Here is a 19,645-nt window from a genome sequence, read left to right on the forward strand (position 1 = left end):
AGCCCTCTTAAGAGCCTTCCGTCTGGCTCTCTTATAGGAGCCCTCTATTTTGCCCTCTTAAAAGATCCCTACGCCTGGGATCTATCATTTCCAAAGAAGCAAAAACATAGCAAAAACCTGCTAACAGATCATTCTCTTTCACCTGAGAAATACTTGCAATGTAGACGTCATTTATTTTGATTATTACTATTATTACTATCAAAAATATTAAGGCAAGAGATCAATTAGTAGAAAACCAGTCTATGCAAATATTGCTGCAGTCCTCGACAAGATGATTAAGACATATCCGGATGTCTGAGGTTTTGCAGCAAGTGGGAAGGAGTTTGGTTGGTGATGCTTCCTTGTAGTATTTCTCATCACAGTTTTTTTTTTTTTTACTTAACACTTTCAATCTTAGCACTTTCCACCCCAGGTAAAATAAAGGTAATTTCCATAGGTTAAAACCTGCATACTCAGCAAAGATCATAGAACAGACATGAATGAAAGCTTTTGAGAATCTGGGAAGTGTTTTTAGCAGCACTGATGGAAAGAACAACGTAAATAAATGTCTTCTGTTTTATTTTTTTTTTGTAGCCCAAATTGAAGTCATTCCATGCAAGATTTGTGGAGATAAGTCTTCTGGGATCCACTATGGTGTAATCACATGTGAAGGATGCAAGGTAAGATATCGGGGGATCATCATGCTCTCTGTACACATAATTACGTTTGCCAATAAAAGAAATATAAAAGGCACAGAGAGACGCAGAAATCTAATGACCCGAAATACTGATACAGAGCGCACAGGCGCCTTATCAAGGGTCTTGCCAACATTGGGATTCATCAGGAAGAATGAAAAATAAAATCTAACAAACTGCTCTGTACAATTGGTTCCTTAGTGTTAAATCTGATTGTAATGTACTGTAAGGACCGACTGGAAAGTGTTCTCACAGATCTGTATTGCTTCTTTTATTTGGTAGGGTTTTTTCCGCCGGAGTCAACAAGGGAAGCCAATTTACTCATGCAGCCAGCAACAAAGCTGTCTAATTGACCGCTCTAGTAGGAACCGATGCCAGCACTGCAGACTGCAAAAATGTCTATCCCTGGGCATGTCTCGTGATGGTAAGAACCCATAATGATTTCTCGCTTCCTTGGCACAATACTTAGCTCTATCCTTACTCAACGCTCTATCCTCTGACTAAATGTAGATGTGAGCAGGTACGCGGGATGCAGTGACAGAGACAGGAAGCAGAGCAAGGGATAACAAGTTTATTAACAGGGGAATACTCCATTCAGGAAGGTAAAGGGTTAAACAGGGGAATAAAACAGTATTAGGCCAGTTTCACATTTGCGCTTTATAGCGCACGGCCGCCGCTAAGCCCCGCCCCCTGCCAGCTCCCTGCCCGCCCCTTCCGGTCATCGTTGCCTACTAGCGCACATGGAGGCTTGCGATCTGCGCACCCTATCTTTAGCATAGGGTGTGCAGATCGTGCGCTGGCCGTGCGCTAGCAGGATTTTGCCATGCGCTACGCACTTTTGAAGGTGCGCCGAACGCAGCATGTTGCATTTCGGCGCGCACAGCGCACCTTCAAAAGTGCGCAGCGCATGGCAAAATCCTGCGAGTGCACGGCCAGCGCACGTTCTGCGCACCATATGCTAAAGATAGGGTGTGCAGATTGCAAGCATCCATGTGCGCTAGTAGGCGGCGATGACCGGAAGGGGCGGGCAGGGAGCCGGCAGGGGGCGGGGCTTAGCGGCAGCCATGCGCAGGCCGTCGCTGCGCTATAAAGCGCAAATGTGAAACCGGCCTTATTGCAAAAGGATATGCAGAGATCAAGAATAAAGAATCAGGTTACAGCGGTTCCTGTGAAGCACTCCTGTCATGGGTTCCTCAACCCACAATTCATACTAAGATTTTAGGAAAGATGACAAACCCATTCCTGGGCTGAAGTACCAGAGTGAGCGTGGATCCTAGAATCTGAGTCAGGGCCCTGGCGATAGGGAGAAAGAGAGTGCTATTTTTTCCCTGTGGAAGCCACAATTGCGGCGATACGCGTGGGAACCTATCCCACACTCTCTTTCTCCCTATCGCCAGGGCCCTGGCTCAGATTCTAGGATCCACACTCACTCTGGTGTGTGAGCCTACTTCAGCCCAGGAATGGGTTTGTCATCTTTCCTAAAATCTGCGTGTTATCAGTTGTTCATCTTTGGCCATTGTTGAGGGACCTGTATTTAACAGGCCAATCACTTTCCTCTCAGATGCCTTTTCTTGTGTTTTTGTGGGCCCATATGGTACTACCTTTATGCACTTTATAGCCATTTAGGATTTTTGTCATCTGTGTGCTATTAGTCTTTTACTTTTGCCCATCGTTGAGGGACCTGTATTTAACAGGCCAATTACTCTCCTCTCATATCCCATTTTTTGTGGTTCTCTGAGCCCATATGGTATTTCTTATATGCACTTTATAGCCACTGAGGAATTATCTGATGCTGTTATATATATGTGTTATAGTTATGCTTCTTTAGCTATACAGGATTTATTCTTGGTTATTCATATATCATATAAGTGCAATACCTTTGACAGTGGCTTTAATGTACTTACCTTGTTCCTTGGGAGATTAGTAGGTGTGGGAAGTCACTGCTTCTATAATAAGGCATGACTCATTATAGGTCCATTTTTGTATTTTAAATGTTTTTAGTACGAATTGTGTGTTTTTTGTAATATTGTCTAATAAAGTGACATTATTCTTTATATACAATTGAGGTGCTCCTTTATATATGAGCATGATCTTTCTCTTGCTCTCCCATGTCATGTTTTTTTCCAGGCCCTAAGGCTGGTTTCACATTTGCGTTTTTTAGCGCTGGAAAAAAACGCACATGTGCGCATGCGTTTTTTCCCCTATATTTAACATGGGTGCGCATACCTGCGCGCTTGTAAGCGCATGTATGCGATTTTCATGCGCTGCGTTTTTTTGGGGTGTGCGTTTGTATTTTCCAGACGCAGCATGTTGCATTTTTTGGCCCTGCAAAAAAGCGCATGCGCACATATGCGCACGTTTTGCGCTAAAAATGGCCATTATAGCCTATGGATGCGCATATGTGCGCACTGGCATGCTCATGTATGCGTTTTTTTGCATATTCGTTTTTTTTTTTTAAACAAGGAATTTAGGGGTTTGGGTTAGAGTTAGGGTTAGTTAAGGGGGTTTAGGGTTAGGGTTAGGGTCAGGGTTGGGGTTTGGGTCAGGGTTAAGTATGGTTTGGTTAAGGGTTAGGGTCAGGATTAGGGTTAAGTATGGTTTTGTTAAGGGTTAGGGTTAGGGTCAGGGTTAGGGTTAGGGTCAGGGTTAGGGTCAGGGTTAGGGTTAAGTATGGTTTTGTTAAGGGTTAGGGTCAGGGTTAGGGTCAGGATTAGGGTTAAGTATGGTTTGGTTAAGGGTTAGGGTCAGGGTTAGGGTCAGGGTTAGGGTTAGGGTCAGGGTTAGGGTTAAGTATGGTTTTGTTAAGGGTTGGGGTCAGGGTTAGGGTCAGGATTAGGGTTAAGTATGGTTTTGTTAAGGGTTAGGGTCAGGGTTAGGGTTAGGGTCAAGTATGGTTTGGTTAAGGGTTAGGGTCAGGGTTAGGGTCAGGATTAGGGTTAAGTATGGTTTTGTTAAGGGTTAGGGTCAGGGTTAGGGTCAGGGTTAGGGTCAGGGTTAAGTATGGTTTTGTTAAGGATTAGGGTCAGGGTTAGGGTCAGGATTAGGGTTAAGTATGGTTTGGTTAAGGGTTAGGGTCAGGGTTAGGGTTAGGGTTAGGGTCAGGGTTAGTAAAGTCATGGTTTGGGTAGTGTGAGGGGCCACCTAAAAATGTTGGAAAAAAACGCAAACGCGGTAAAAACGCACTAAAAACGCATACAAACGCATAAAAACGCTGCGTTTTTTTCATGCATGCTCATAAAAATGCTTGAAAAAAAACGCAGCAGTTGTATGCTTTTGTATGCGTTTTTTCAATGCGTTTTTTTGCGGGAAAAACGCGCTGCAAAAAAAAGCAAGTGTGAAACTAGCCTTAGTGAGCCCAATTGCTTGAGATTCATAAGCGGTGCCCTCCACTTCATTAATATTCACCAGGAGTTCCTCAACCCGTAACTCCTGCTGGTAACTCAATAGCGCCGGCAACGGCTGGCGCGGTGTCTTTTCCAGGAATGTCCTGTGGGCATCAATGCCCCGTCTTCTGGCAGCAGCGGTCAGTCTCCGGTACCTTCCTATGAGCCTAGTCATTATACTGATGTGGCCGGAGGAGCGTGGGCCACGGCACTGGCTGGGCACGACGAGACCCCTGCATGACTCTCCTCACAGATTCTGTCAGCAGTGTTGGTGCTTGGGCACGGGCCTATGCTGTACGGATGCTCTGGGACCGGAGCCCTCACTGGTCCCTGCTGCAGTGTCTGACAAGGGCCACAGTCCTGTACGAGCCCAACGTGGCTCGGCAGATATTTACTGGCAAAGTCAGGGTGCAAGTGTCTGTCCTGTTCCCAGTCACGCTTATGGGGCACGTGTGCTGTACTCACAGACATGGAACGCTTGGCGTCTTGTTCTCTGGTAGTCACCGGCACACTGCACCTCTCTCTGTAGTCACTGGGCACACGCTGCATGTCCTTCTCCCTCTCTGATTCCCGCTGTTGGTGGTGGGAGACGGAAGACACTGGCCTGCACGCTGCTAATGCTCCCAGGATAGAGCACTCCTCTGCTTGGCTGCTGCTGGATATGTGGCGCCCCTGAGGCTCAGTCGCCACAGAAGTACTGCACCTTCTCCTAAGGTGTAGTGCCCCACCATCCAGGTAAGGTGGGAACTCCTTTCCACACTCCAACACTCGCACCCCACACAACAGGGTAGTTCTGCACAACCACATTGCGGCTCCTTGCTCAGAGGGTAGCAGAGCACCTATGGTGGTTCCCTGCTTGGAACACTGGATGTGCTGGGAGGTGGGTGGAGTTAAGATACATAAAAGAGTGGGAAAGTGTAGGATGAGAGGTTCAGTCTGACAGAAGGTCAGTCGGGTAGGAAGTCACTCAGACAGGAGTGAGGATCCCTGGAAGAAGGGATGGAGGAAGGAATGCTGCAGCTGCCTCAGTGATCTGAGCCAGCTGGCACAGGAAAGGAAAAGAAGGAGAAAGACGTAGAACTGAAACCTAAGCTTCCATAAGAAAGAAAGACAAGTACGGAACGAAGGAGTAGAGAGAACAGAGAGGACGTGGGTTAGAAGAGGAACCCTGCCTATAGGTTCTCAGCGCAAGGCCGGGGTCCGGTCCCCGAGGTTGTATGGACACTTATGGTTCTGCAGCAGACACCGGTGGAGTAGTTGGCTGTAAATGCACTACTCCCATCTAAGACTTGGGCACAACAGCAATCGGATAGAGAGCCGGGACTCAGGAGAAGGGAGTCCCCGAAGCAGGCTACAGCTGTCTGCCGTACAAGTAGAGTTCTTGGGAACATCTTTCAGGAGGAACTCCAGCGTACCACGGAACTGGAGATCTTCACACTTAAAGGCGCTATAAAAGAGACGTTCAGGAAAGGCACATAAGTTGGCGGAGTGTTGGAGGGGAGCTTTCCATCTTGCCTAGAGGTTAACTGGGTCCCTGACCCGGAGGACACGGCACAGAAGCGGGCACTACTGACTGTGAGTAAAGCTTTGGAACTACATGCCCTGGTGTCCTCCATTCCTTCCTGCGTCCGTCTGCCTGACACTGCTACATCCCCTGCGCCGGACACTACACCACCTAAGTGTCCCCACATCTACTCTGCCCTGGGACAACAGCCCTGCCTGTGGAGGGCTATACCATCCTTGCTGCACCATACCATCTGTCCCAGAGGATCTGTCTGCAGCATTGGCTTAACACCTCCCTTGCCGAACACCACAGGTGGTGTCATGAACTATTCACCATTAGCTACATATACTTCCATTACTTGGGCGCCCAGGGCCACGGACAGGGTCACCGCCGCTGTGACACATTCCCCTGACATTGGCCCGGTACCAAGTACCCCACAGCCCTGGGAGGGCGACCCAGATACATGGCTTCCCTCAGTGAAATGGTCTCTCTGCAGATGTCGTGGGACCCTGTCAGTGTGGCCTGTTGCAGTGATGGTACTCTGTGAGAGGAGGGGAAGCAGAGCTCGCCGCTCACCTGACTGCATGCTGCCCTCCATTCGTGCCAAACTGACTTGCCGTATGCGCTTCTGCCTTTTATCTCCCCGCTGCTGCTTGCGCTTTTCTCCTGTCTCTTCCCACCCCCCTTGGTCAGCAGGAAGGTCCGCCTCGCTAGGGCTTCCCCCAGGCAACAGGGGATGCAGCCTCAACAGTTTCGGGCATGCAGGTATCTGTGGTACGGTCGTCCCCCTTACACTCCTCTTCTCCTTTAACTTGCCAGTCCATGTGAGAGAGTTCTTCGTGCTCCTTTATGTTCTTCGGAGATTGGACTGATTCCAACAATTTTCGCATCCATTCCTGCCTCTCTTGCACCACATTCTGCCAAAAGAATGTGTCCTGTGCATTTAGCAGGGGCGAATCACCAGCGTGGTCACACGGAGTACCTTGAAGTTCTTCTTGGATTTTCTCTTTAGGGGTACTCAGAACTTCATGTCGGGTCATAGAGGATGAGGACGCGTCCAATCTGATGGAGCAGTCATTTCAGGAGCCTCTTCCTCCTCTTCACAATCAAAGGCTGCAGGAGGAGATATCTCAGGTATACTTTGCATCTTTTCTGTTTGGTCAGGATCCCTTGGGCTGGAGGGCAGTAAACTATCCATTCCAGAGAACGAGGACAGGGATTCTTCTTCATCACAATCTGGAACCGTGGAAGCAAGTGTTTCAGGAACACTTTTCACTTTCTCCCCTCCGTCGGGAACTTGTGACAGGCAAGATAGCGAGATACTTCGGTGGACTACTCGGTTAGGCGACCCCTCTTCCCCTTCGGGTTGAACCTCGAAGACGGGAACTTCGTATTCCAATTTCCACGCTCCTGAGCAGTGCAGTCATCTTACTGAAGACAGTCGACACCTCCTCCCTTCGGCATCCAACGTCGTGGCTCTGGGTGCGGCTCCTCTCTTCTCGCCGTACCATTTCCTCCAGGGGCGGCGTTCTCTCCAGTTAGCAGAACATTCGGAGGGGTGAGCGGATCTTCGCCGTCGGCTTTCTTTTGTGGGGCAACTTTTTGACAGGTGTCCCATTCTTCCATCCGTCCAACACTCACTTTTACTCCTGTCTGGTGGGCGCTTCCCTCTTCATCGCCGTCTATGGGAAGCATATCTCCTCTGCAATCGCTCTTCACCCCAGGATATAGAAATAAATTTTGGGGCTGTGGCTGGAGTTTTTTTTATGCTCAGCATCTTTCCTCTAAGGCCAGTTTCACATTAGCGCTTTTTAAGCGCACGCACGGCCGGGGGTAGCTCCGCCCCCGAGCCGGCTCTCTGCCCGGCGTGCCCGCCCCTTGCTTGTAGCGCCGCCTACTAGCGGACAGCGGCGCCTGCGATCGGCGCACCCTATCTTTAGCATAGGGTGCGCAGATCGTGCGCAGGCCGTGCGCTAGTTGCGCTTTGACCTGCGCTGCGCACTTTTGACGGTGCGCCGTGCGCGCCAAAATCAAACTTTTCGGATTTTGGCACGCACGGCACACCGTCAAAAGTGCGCAGCGCAGGTCAAAGCGCAACTAGCGCACGGCCTGCGCACGATCTGCGCACCCTATGCTAAAGATAGGGTGCGCCGATCGCAGGCGCCGCTGTCCACTAGGAGGCGGCGCTACAAGCAAGGGGCGGGCACGCCGGGCAGGGAGCCGGCTCGGGGCGGAGCTACCCCCGGCCGTGCGTGCGCTTAAAAAGCGCTAATGTGAAACCGGCCTAATGACTCTCTCCTCTTGACGTAAGTTACCCTGGGGTATGGGAGCGGACTCCAAGGTGGCAGCAAGGACTTCCTTCAGGCTCTCGATTTCTTCCCATATTTTCTGCATTCCCTGCCGTAATTCGTGGGACCACACCGGCTCTTCTTCGTTCGGGGTAGATACCTCACGGCTCTGGACCATCTCTGTCAAGGCTGCAGTCCCCTGCTTCCGCTCTCTATTGTGCGCTTCTGCCCCCATCTGTGAAAAAGTCATGCACGGGTTAGCTCGCAGGCGCTCATGCAAGGCTTGCTTAAGCAGTGCATCTCTACAGCCTGTCACTAGCTGGTGTCGCAGCACTATGTCAGGGGGTCCTACGCCTATGCCATCTCGCTTAACAATCGCAGCATCGATCTCCTCTCCTGCAGCGCGTTCATGTATTCATGTATTGGGTCACGGACTCCCCCTCCCTTTGGACACGGCGGAAAAAGCGCATGCGCAAATCTCTGACATCTGTGGGGTCTCCGTGCATTTCTTCTAGAATCTGTAGCACCTTGTTAAAGGCATTGTGCTTGAGGGGAGGCCGTAACATAATGGAGATCCACACCTCGCCATCCAGAGCCATCAGGGCAATTTCTGCCTCCATTATGGGGGTCATGGGGTGCATCCTCAACATATCTCTGACTCGCTCAGTCCAGTTCCATAGCAGAATGTTGTTCCCTGTAAACTTAGGGAGCTTACTCAATATTGTCCCCATTGGTATACTGGCCCTTGGGGCACCCCTGACCGCTTGGTCTGCCACCTCTGTGCCTGTAGACTGCATCCTGCCGACTGCACCAAGTGTTAGCAGGAGCGTGGTATGCAGTAACATAGTTATTAAGGTTGAAGGAAGACTTTAAGTCTATCTAGTTCAACCCATATCCTATCCTAACTTGCCCTAACATGTTGATCCAGAGGAAGGCAAAAAAAAAAACCCATGTGGCAAACAGTAAGCTTCACATTGGGGAAAAAAATTCCTTCCCGTCTCCACATACGGCAATCAGACTAGCTCCCTGGATCAACGCAATATTAAGGAAACTAGTGTATATACCCTGTAATATTATACTTTTCAAGAAAGGCATCCAGTCCCTTCTTAAATTTTAGTAGGGAATCACTCATTACAACATCATATGGCAGAGAGTTCCATTGTCTCACTGCTCTTACAGTAAAGAATCCGCGTCTGTGAGTATGCTTAAACCTTCTTTCCTCCAGACGTAGAGGATGCCCCCTTGTCCCCGTCACAGGTCTAAGAGTAAAAAGATCATTAGAAAGGTCTTTGTATTGTCCCCGCATATATTTATACATTGTAATAAGATCACCCCTAAGCCTTCGATTTTCCAAACTAAATAACCCCAAGTGTAATAACCTGTCTTGGTATTGCAGACCCCCCAGTTCCCTAATAACCTTGGTCGCTCTTCTCTGCACCCGCTCCAGTTCAGCTATGTCTTTCTTATACACCGGAGACCAGAACTGTACACAGTATTCTAAGTGTGGTCGCACTAGTGACATATAGAGGTAAAATTATGTTCTCCTCATGAGCATCTATGCCTCTTTTAATGCATCCCATTATTTTATTTGCCTTTGCAGCAGCTGCTTGACTCTGGCCACTAAATGTGAGTTTGTCGTCCACCCATACACCCAGGTCTTTTTCAGTGACTGTTTTGCCCAGTGTTTTACAATTAAGCACATAATTATACATCTTGCTCGTTCTACCCAAGTGCATTACCTTACATTTATCGCCATTAAAGCTCATTTGCCATTTATCAGCCCAAGCTTCTAGTTTACATAAATCGTCCTGTAATATAAAATTGTTCTCCTCTGTATTGATTACCCTGCAGAGTTTCATGTCATCTGCAAATATTGAAATTCTACTCTCTATGCCCCGTACAAGGTCATTAATAAATATGTTAAAAAGCGGGCCCAATACTGACCCCTGTGGTATCCCACAGCTAACCGTGACCCAGTCCGAGTGTGCTCCATTAATAACCACCCTTTGTTTCCTATCCCGAGCCAGCTCTTAACCCACCTACACATATTTTCCCCTATCCCCATTGTTCTCATTTTATGTATCAACCTTTTGTGTGGCACTGTATCAAAAGCTTTTGAAAAGTCCATGTACACCACGTCCACTGCATTCCCTTGGTCCAGTCCGGAACTTACCTCTTCATAAAAGCTTATCAGACTAGTCTGACAGGAACGGTCCCTTGTAAACCCATGTTGATATTGGATCATGAGGTTATTCATCTCCAGATACTCCAGTATAGTATCTCTTAGAAAACCCTCCAGGATTTTACCCACAGCTGACGGACAGGAGAAAGAGAAAGGGTTAACAAGTTTATTAACAGGGGAATACTCCACACAGGGAGGTAAAGGGTTAAACAGGGGAATAAAACAGTATTATTGTAAAAGGATATGCAGAGTTCAGGAATAAAGAATCAGGTTACAGCGGTTCCTGTGTGGCACTCGCAGGTACACAGGACGCAGTGACGAGGCGTGAGACGGTTTAGTGCTTTTAGTATTAACGTTTATAGGCCTAGAGGTAACTGTCCTCAGTTGTAGCCTAACCAACCAAAGGGGTAACAAGCAAACACAAACGGGGTAGAACAGGACTACGTCCGGCAAGAGCCGGTCACTATAGGGCCGCTGTATGGCCGACTACGGGTCCTTAATTATATAGTCAACTTAGCCGTCTAGATGTCCCTCGCCGTTCGGGATGGTGGTCTTTCAGCGTAGCAGCTGCTGTGCCCAGTTGCTGAAGCGTTGGCGAAGTCTTTGAGCACTCCGGCGCTCCGATGACACTGGAGCACCACAGGCCCCGGAGCAGTCCTTGGACGGATGGGCCACAGCCCCCGGACTGGGGCAAGCGGCAGCGATGTGGGGTGGCGAGGGGCAGGCCACCTGCACAGCTACCAGCTGCGACGGGGAATCCGCGGCGAGCAACGGCCCCTCCCTAGCCGCGGAACAGAGCGGGACAGTGGTGGCCGCCGGCGGCACTGGATTTGACGTGGCCACAGGTAGGAGCAGGGTGGCCGCGGGTGACGGGAGACAGGCCGCAGCCGCGGGCCGGAGCGAGGCGGAAACGGCCGCGGGCAGGCCGCAGCCGCGGGCAGAGGCGAGGCGGCAGCGAGCTGACGTGAGGCGGCAGTGGCCAGAAGCGGGGCAGCGGCTCTCGGACGGTCGTCTGAGCGACGTCCCTCTGATGTCCTCGTGGAACGTCTCTCCTGGCCCTGATAAGTCGCTGTTTCTCAGTCGCTCCCACGGTCTCCTGCTGCTTCTGTCCCAGTCTGCTGACTCACGGTGACTAGCGTTCCCCGCCCCTTTTATACTGGCTCCTCCCCCAGCCCATCTGTCCATCTCAACGGTCCGTCCCTGAGCTCTGTCTCCCGGGAACAGTTTCCCCCGGAACCTAGGTGACGATCCCCTTGGTTCCAGCCCAGACACTCTGCGGGGGCTGTTCTTCCCACACCTGTGAAGCACTCTTATCAGGAGTTCTTCAAACTGTAATTCCTGCTGGGAACTCAATAGGGCCGGCAATGGCTGGCGCGCTGTCTTTTCCAGGAAGGTCCTGTGGGCATCAATGCCCCATCTTCTGGCGGTAGTGGTCGGTCTCCGGTACCTTCCGCTGAGCCTAGTCCATATACTAGTCCATGTGACCAGAGGAGCGTGGGCCATGGCACTGTCTGAGCATAAATCTCCTCACATACTCTGTCAGCAGTGGCGGTGCTTGGGTGCGGGTCTACACTGTATGGATGCTCTAGGACCGGACCACTCACTGGTCCCTGCTGCAGTGTCTGACAAGGGTACGGGCCACAGTCCTGTATGAGCCTAACGTGGCTCGGCAGATATTTACTGGTAAAGTCAGGGTGCAATTGTCTGTCCCGTTCCCGGTTACTCTTATGGGGCACGTGTGCTGTACTCACGGACACGGAATGTTCGGCGTCTTGTTCTCTGGTAGTCACCGACACACTGCACCTCTCTCTGTAGTCACCGGACACACACTGCATGTCCTTCTTCCCGCTGTTGGTGGCGGGAGAAGGCGGACACTGGCCTGCACGCTGCTAATGCTCCCAGGACGGAGCACTCCTCTGCTTGGCTGCTGATGATGCTGGATACATGGCTTCCCTCAGTGAAGCGGTCCCTCTGCAGACGTTATGGGACCGTGTCAATGTTGTCTTTCGCGGCGCCGGTGCTGTGTGGGGAGAAGCGGAGCACGCCGCTCACCAGACTGATCGCTGCACTCTGCTCGCGCCAAACTGACTTGCCGCACACGCGCGCTTCTGCGTTTTATCTCCCCGCTGCTGCGCGCGCTTTTCTCCTGTCTCTCCCCACCCCCTCAGTGAGCAGGAAGGTCTGCCTTGCTAGGGCTTCCCCCAGGCAACAGGGGAAGGTCCGGCACACTCAGGTCTCCCTCCGGGAACAGGAAATGCAGCTGTGGCGCCCCTGATGGTTGTCGCCACAGAGGTACTGCACCTCCTCCTGAGGTGTAGTGTCCCACTTCCCAGGTAAGATGGTAACACCTGACCGGACTCCAGCACCTACATCCAGCACAGACACCTTAGAACAGTAGAGCACCCTTTATGGCAGCTGTTTTGGTTCATGAAGGGTGCTGGGAGGTGGATGGAGCTTAGATTACACTAAGAGGGGAAAGCTGACAGGAAGTTAGGTCAGAAGTTCCCTGCAGGGGGAAGCAGAGGGAAGACCTCTCTGCAGTCTGAATCCCCATAGAAGGGGAAAAAGACAGTTCCCCACTGGGGAAGGAAGAAAGGGACGTAGTTGCAGCAGCCTCCTGTGAGCTGTAGCTCTTGGCAAGGAAAGAGGGTAGATAAGAACGGAACATGAGGAGGCGAGAAACTGGGGACTAGAGCTAGTTCAGAGCCCTTTCCTAAGTTCAATGCGCCAAGGCCGGGCGCCGGTATCGGAAGCTCTGTGTGATACTAATGATCCTACAGCAGAAACCGGAGGAATAGAAGTTGTGACCACTTTATTCCCACCTAAGACTCGAAGACACAGCAGCACCGTGTGTGAGCCGGGACATGATTGTATGGAGTCCCCGAAGCAGGCTACAGCTGCCTGTCATACGAGTGGAGTTATAAATAACATCAAGAAGGAGGAACTTGAGTGTAATTCAGAACTACAAGTACTTCAGATTAGCGCTAGAAAGGAGACGTTCAGAACAGGCACACGAAAAGGAGTGCTGGAAGGGTTAATTCCATCTGCCTGGGAGTTGGCTGAGCCCCTGATCAGGAGACCGCGGCATTGAAGCTGGCGCCTGTCTGTGCCAGAAACCTGAGTAAAAGAATTGGAACTGCACTCAGCTGTGTCATTGCCTCCTTCCTGCGCCAACCTACTCAGCACTGCTACATCTCTGTGCCTGACACTACACCATCTACCTCAACATCTACTACTACTGCCCTGGGACTACAGCTCTACCTGTGGAGAGCTATTCCACCTTTGCTGCATTATACCATCTGTCACAGAGGATCTGCACCGCAGCATTGGCTTAACACCTTAATTGCCGAGCACCACAGGTGGCGTCACGAATTATCTACCTATAAACTTTATGCAGCTTCATTCCACCTATTTTACATGGACACCCAGGGCCACGGACTGGGTCACCACCATCGTGACACTTCCCCTTTGAGACATCGGCCTGGTACCGAGTAAACCCCACACCTGCCCTGGGGGTGATCCACAGCAACAAACAGTTCCGGACCCGGCATGCAGGTACCTGCGGTCTGGTCGTCCCCCTTACATAGACAGTGGTGGTGCTTTTTGCAGTGAAAAAATTACTTCTTTCTCTGGCATGTTCATACGTTTTTATTGCAAAAAGCCTGGTGAGCTGTTGAGTTCATCAGCAAATACTCTATTAGGATGAATGAAAATGATTTTAGAAACCCTAATGTCAAAAACGTTTTGGTGCCTCTGTAAATATCGTGTGGGTGGCTCAAAAATTCTTGTGAAGCATCAAACTGAGACCACATGCGGCTGAAGGTGCATGACCACAAGATGTGTCCAATGTTAACATGGTGACAACTGGCAGAAAGATAAGAACAGTGGTCTGAGTGGTTGTCACCATGGTATAAACTGTATGACCACTCCTTGTGATCACAGCCTTACATATCTTGGGTTAGGTTTCAAAGCTTTTATGTCAGTCAAACACTGACAGAGTAGTTATATTTTCTAGAGAAAAGCTAGTTTACTCAACTTATTCCCCATAGGGCATTGCTTGTAAGACTCCATACATCAGCTGGAAGTCCTTAATAAGACCATCAAATTTTATTTGGCTATCTTCTTGTAGTAAGGGCCAGATTGGGGGGTGGTCCACTGCTTACCGCGCACAGATGACACAGAGACGAGACGGAGGCAGATTTTCGGGTACAACAGGTCCGAGTTTATTGGCCGTCCTGCTGACGACAGTAGCAATACACCACAGCACCTTTACAGCTCTCTGTATTCAGGCCCGGGTACCTGCACCTTCCTTCTGTCGTAGTAACGTTCCTCTCGGCTCTTTCACTGGGGCTGCCCTAAGCCCATCTACCGCCAGCGCTTCACCAGTCGGAGGTCGTCGTCAATTTGGTACCCCCGGGGCCTCGTCTGTTCTGCGGTTCTTCATGTCGGGGCCACCCCCTGACTTCTTTTCTCCTCAGTTCCCTGGTCAAGCTCTCCTCTACTGTTCGTTCTCCTTCACGGTCTCTTCTCCTCCTGAGCTCCTCCCAGGACTGGAACCATCTGGAAACCTCTCCTGTCCTATTTATCTCCCTGCTCGGGAAATCCCCTCCTGGGTTCCTATCTCCCTGCCCCCCATGACTAAGCGTTTTCGTAGCCTTAAGCTGCTGTCAAGTCCTGTTCTCACGCTCCCCCCTGCCATCTTGTGGTCAAACTTACGCACTGCACTTCTTTTCCGTTTTCCCCAGCTGTTTCCCTTTTGTCATTACAAACATCCGTCTACAGTGCACCAAACATCCTTCTCCCTACAGACAAGTCCGCCCGTCAGGTCACCTTCCCTACATTCTTTCTTCAGGAGCCATCTAGACTTATTGGGTTCTTAAAGATTGATAGTTCAGATCAGCAGCGTGGCCGCACGGTAGGTCTGAATGGTGCATACTCCGATGACACTGGCAGAGGCAGCATTACGTATGCTACATCAGAGGAGCGTAAGCATTACAGCTGGTTCCAGACAGCTTTAGAGTTGCAACCAGTGGTCCTTGCCTAGGAAAACCACCAATCTGATGATAATTAAAACTTTATATCATCTAGAGAAACACTGGCATCAGAAAATCTGGCAATAATGACTGATAATTGTATTTTTCTTTTTACTGTAGCATGACAACTATTGAAGTCATTCTCAATTTATGGTTTCAGCTGTCAAGTTTGGACGAATGTCTAAGAAGCAGAGGGCTATATTACAAGCGGAGGTACAGAAACTTCTAAAGGAGCAAAGAACAGAGATTGTTGGAGGCCTACAAAATTCTGACACCCAGGCCGAACAACCATCCACTACAACTCCTGAGTTGCCTCACCCCATCCAACCCTCTGCATGGATAGGTCACGGGAGATGGGACTCCTCTTGTACCACACGTAACTGTTCTCTGCCTAGGATACAACTGCAGAGGGAACCTCTCGTGCTTTACACCCCAGAAAAGACACAAACAGAAGTCACAAGTAGGAAGAGCCATCTTCGAGATATTCAGCCTCATTTGGAGAATGGAAGACCAAATTTACTCCATAATCTGGAATCATACTGCAGCCTAAATTTCAGCAGTTTTTTGCCTGCGGAGTGCATGATATCAGCCACTGAGCTTGGTGAGTAGGTCCAAGCTCAATGAAAAGGCAAATCTCGATTTACTTTAGATAAGTACCATCTTCATTAATATCAACTTCTCATTTGATAACTTCAGAACTGCTGATGCAGAATGTGATCTTTGCACACCAAGAAACCTGCCAGTTTCGTCAGGAGAACCTACAGATATTGAGATGGGAAACATTTTCACCAGAAGAGATGCAGAACTTCCAGCAAAAGGTGAGTAGATCCTCCATCGCATGGAGTAAATAATAGTTGTATGCATGTACCACCTCTCATCTCTCTCTCGGCAGCCCATGGACCAGATGTGGGAACGTTGTGTCTGTCACATTACAGATGCCATTCAGTATATTGTGGAATTCGCCAAGCGGCTTAATGGCTTCATGGACCTGAATCCGAATGACCAGATTGTACTCCTGAAAGCAGGTAGGAGAGGTCAACATGTACGGGGAAGATCATTAGCTTCTCATACAACCCAACTGAACGCCCTCTCGTATCTATAGGTGCAATGGAGCTGCTGTTGATAAGAATGAGCCGGGCCTTCAACTGCTTCAATTATACTGTCTTTTTTGAGGGAAAGTATGCCCAACTAGAGCTCTTCCATACTCTAGGTGAGACAATGATTACAATCCTGAGGATCAGATCAGAGAAGGCAAAACGCTGACCGTAGTCTTTACTCTTTCAGGGTGCACCGACCTTATCAGTTCTATGTTTGATCTCTGCCAGTCACTCTGTGCCCTCAACCTCTCTGAACATGAAATGGCCTTCTTCAGCGCCATGACCCTGCTCGATCCCAGTAAGTTATCTGGTTGGTAATACAACTGTTTTAAAGCTGTGTACCTTTTAACATATTATATCAATATGATCATAAACTGCACTGCGTACAGGATGTATTGTGTGCCAGAAGGGGAAGGAGACTGACAGTAGAGCTTAATGGAAACTATATTTAGAGCTGCCAGAAAGGGAAGATTGATAGTAGAACTTAATGGGTACTATATTTATAGCTGCCATAAGGGGAAGGAGACTGATAGTAGAATTTAATGGGAACTATATTTAAAGCTGCCTGAAGGAGAAGGGGACTTACAGTAGAGCTTAATGGGAACCATATTTAGAGCGCCAAGAAGAAGGGGACTTACAGTATAGCTTAATTGGAACTATATTTAGAGTTAGCAGAAGGGGAGAGTGACTGACAGTAGAACTTAATGGGAATTATACATAGGAAGAAGAGGCTGACCAAGGAACATAATGGCTACTATATTTAGAGCTGCCAGACGGGAAAGAAGACTGATAGTAGAACTTAATGGATACTATGTTTATGGCTGTTAGAAGGGGGTAGAAGACTGACAGTAGACTTTAATGGGAACTATATTTAGAGCTGCCAGTAGGGGAAGGAGATTGACAATGGAACTTAATGGGACTATGTATAGGGCTGCCAGAGGGAAAAGAGGCTGAATAGAGAATTTATTGGATACTTACTGCTGCTTGGTTTGGAAGTAGACTGTCAAATAAACTTGCTAAAAACATTTGCTACCATAGGGGAAAGGGTACTGACTAGTATCATTATAAATAAAGAAGAGTTAAGGAGACATTAAAAAAGTGTCATACTTATCAGTAACTGGTGACAATACTAATGGACTGCAGGATCCAATGGTAAAAGGTGGACGCAGAAAGATACTGATAAACAACTACTCACACACCAATCATCCATGTGGGTTAGGGGTGCTTAGTATTATAAATGCACATGGATAAGGCTTCTATAAAGTGCTGGTCATCAGGTATTGTGTATATAGCTGTTTATTTTTTTTTAGATTTGATGTCCATTTTCAGTGAATTGCATATAGTTTTCATATAAAAATTCAAACAAGAGGTTTGTGAGCTAGACATAAAAAAAGTTATGAGAAGGTGCTGAGAGGAGCACAGAAAGAAAAAAAGAAAAATGTTATGGTTAAAGCAGTGCAAAGTAGTAAAATAGATGGTAGGAAATATTTCTGAAAACTTGACTTGTAGGATAGAGGTTTTTAATATCGTATAAGAAAGAAAAAAATCTATTTTTCCTAATGCCTCATCATTCAAAATAATCACTAATGTTATTTTCAATAGTAAAATGTAATACAAGTCATAAAAGTTAATAAAAGTACCAAACGTGATACACATATTCCATTTATTGTCATCTGTATTTCTTGAATTGCAAAATTATACAATTTGTCATGTTCTCAATCTTAATGAATCAGGCCCATCTTACTCCAGCCGTCCATTATTAAGACTTATACCTTTTGAAAATAATAAGGAGAATTTGGATATTGACTTTAATGGCTTCATTTACTCATTTTAGTTTTTCCAGGTCCCATTTTTACTTACCGTATATATTTCTGGTCAGGTCCGTATACAGCCATAAAAATCTGTCTTTCCTTAGGCTACCCCTGGCTACAAGACAAGCACAAGGTGGATATTCTGTACAGGAAAATACACTTTGCTTTCAGACATCTTCTCCGGAGGACACATCGGGAATTCATTTTAATGAAGGTTAGATGATTCATTGTTCGCTCTCTTAATATCCTCACATGTCTCCTTTATGTGACCAATATAATACTCACACGTCTGTTCTGCATGTGATAACGGCTCTATATAATCCTCACGTATCTCCAAGTGATCGCGGCTCTATATAATCCTCACAAGTCTCTTCTTCATGTGATCGCAGCTCTATATAGTCCTATAATCCTCATACATCTCTTCATGTGATCGGGGCCCTATATAATCCTCAAACATCTCTTCTTCATGTGATTGTGGCCGTATATAACCTTCACGTCTTTTCTTCATGTGATCGCGGCTCTATATAATCCTCACACGTCTTCTCTTCATGTGATCATGGCTCAATATAATCCTCACACGTCTCTTCTTCTCCATTTCATTGCTGCTCTATAATCCCAGTATGACCTCGAGGTCTAGCCATAATCCTTTTCTCATATGCCTTCTTCTTTCTGTGCAGATGTCTTTTAGCTAATTTTTTTATTGTACTCAGCTTCCCGAAAAGGAGAAACTCTCCAACATTTGCCAGCTACACTTGGAAAAGCTGAACATCTTCAGGCAGATGTACCCAACCATTGCGTGGGAGAGATTCCCTCCTCTGTATAAAGAGCTGTTCATCTCCGAGACTGAAAATTCATGAACAGAGCTGGACGTATCGTGTTGCTCACAGTTTATATCTCTTATCTCTGCGTCCTATTGCCCCTAATTAACACTTCTAGGGCAATAACAGTCCTGAAATCATGAAGGGTCCACGAAGTATTCTACATTATATGTCCATACGAAGTAGAGAACTCTTATTTGGAACAATGGATTTGGCAATAAAGAGTTTATGAGCAGATCCTAGAATCAGAGGGCATTATAATATACCGTAACTGGTTTTAAGCATTAACTCAAGACATGGGATCCATGAGCCCTATGTTGAAAGCTTCGCGAAGAAGAATTAGATTGACCAATGTTCTTCCTTTCTTTTGCTTATGTTATTGCACATCTATGCTTGTTTTACGTGGTTGATCATGAATAAGCTATTGTATGTCCTATTATAACTTTTTGTAATAAAATTAATTTCCTGCATAAATGCCAGCCTCATCTTCTATATGGTGGATCATAAACAAAAGACAGGTTATTTTTCTCCATGTTTCTCTTTCAACATCTATGAATTGGACAACGGAGTAGAAGACTGTGCTCTAAAATAGTGTACAAAACATTAAGATATAGTCAACCAAAAAGTAATTTTCATAATTTGATCTGACCATTATACAGAAGTTTTTCTCTTCAACTCCAACTGGTCAGAGACATCAATTCTGTGAAACCCAGTCAAGGCTTCCTGCATTGTGGGCCAACCCAACAACATGTGAAGTCACACCTGCACATCAGAAAGAGTCGGACGAGGTGAAACTGTAAAAATAAGGTTTTATCTGATTGTGGCAATCCAGCTTTAAACAGTGACTTGAAAAAT

General features: G+C 47.8%; 1 protein-coding gene across 1 annotated transcript; it reads left to right on the plus strand.

Annotated features, from left to right (window-relative positions):
- Positions 1–963: 963 nt before the first annotated feature.
- LOC141082834 (nuclear receptor ROR-gamma-like) lies at positions 964–19,254 on the plus strand. The gene is made up of 8 exons (XM_073566813.1): positions 964–1,098; positions 15,225–15,665; positions 15,761–15,882; positions 15,957–16,089; positions 16,167–16,274; positions 16,349–16,459; positions 18,077–18,186; positions 18,683–19,254. The coding sequence occupies exons 1-8, from the start codon at positions 1,086–1,088 to the stop codon at positions 18,827–18,829; spliced, it is 1,185 nt and encodes a 394-aa protein (XP_073422914.1). The 5' UTR covers positions 964–1,085; the 3' UTR covers positions 18,830–19,254.
- Positions 19,255–19,645: the final 391 nt, after the last annotated feature.

This window comes from Dendrobates tinctorius, unplaced genomic scaffold, assembly GCF_039654945.1.
Source record: "Dendrobates tinctorius isolate UK_male_01 unplaced genomic scaffold, ASM3965494v1 ptg000019l, whole genome shotgun sequence".
Taxonomy (NCBI): domain Eukaryota; kingdom Metazoa; phylum Chordata; class Amphibia; order Anura; family Dendrobatidae; genus Dendrobates; species Dendrobates tinctorius.

Excerpts from the sequence above, each read along its gene's own strand:
- LOC141082834 (XM_073566813.1), top strand. Across the intron at positions 15,666-15,760 it reads GATATCAGCCACTGAGCTTG|AACTGCTGATGCAGAATGTG; the intron begins GTGAGTAGGTCC and ends TGATAACTTCAG. Across the intron at positions 18,187-18,682 it reads GGGAATTCATTTTAATGAAG|CTTCCCGAAAAGGAGAAACT; the intron begins GTTAGATGATTC and ends TATTGTACTCAG.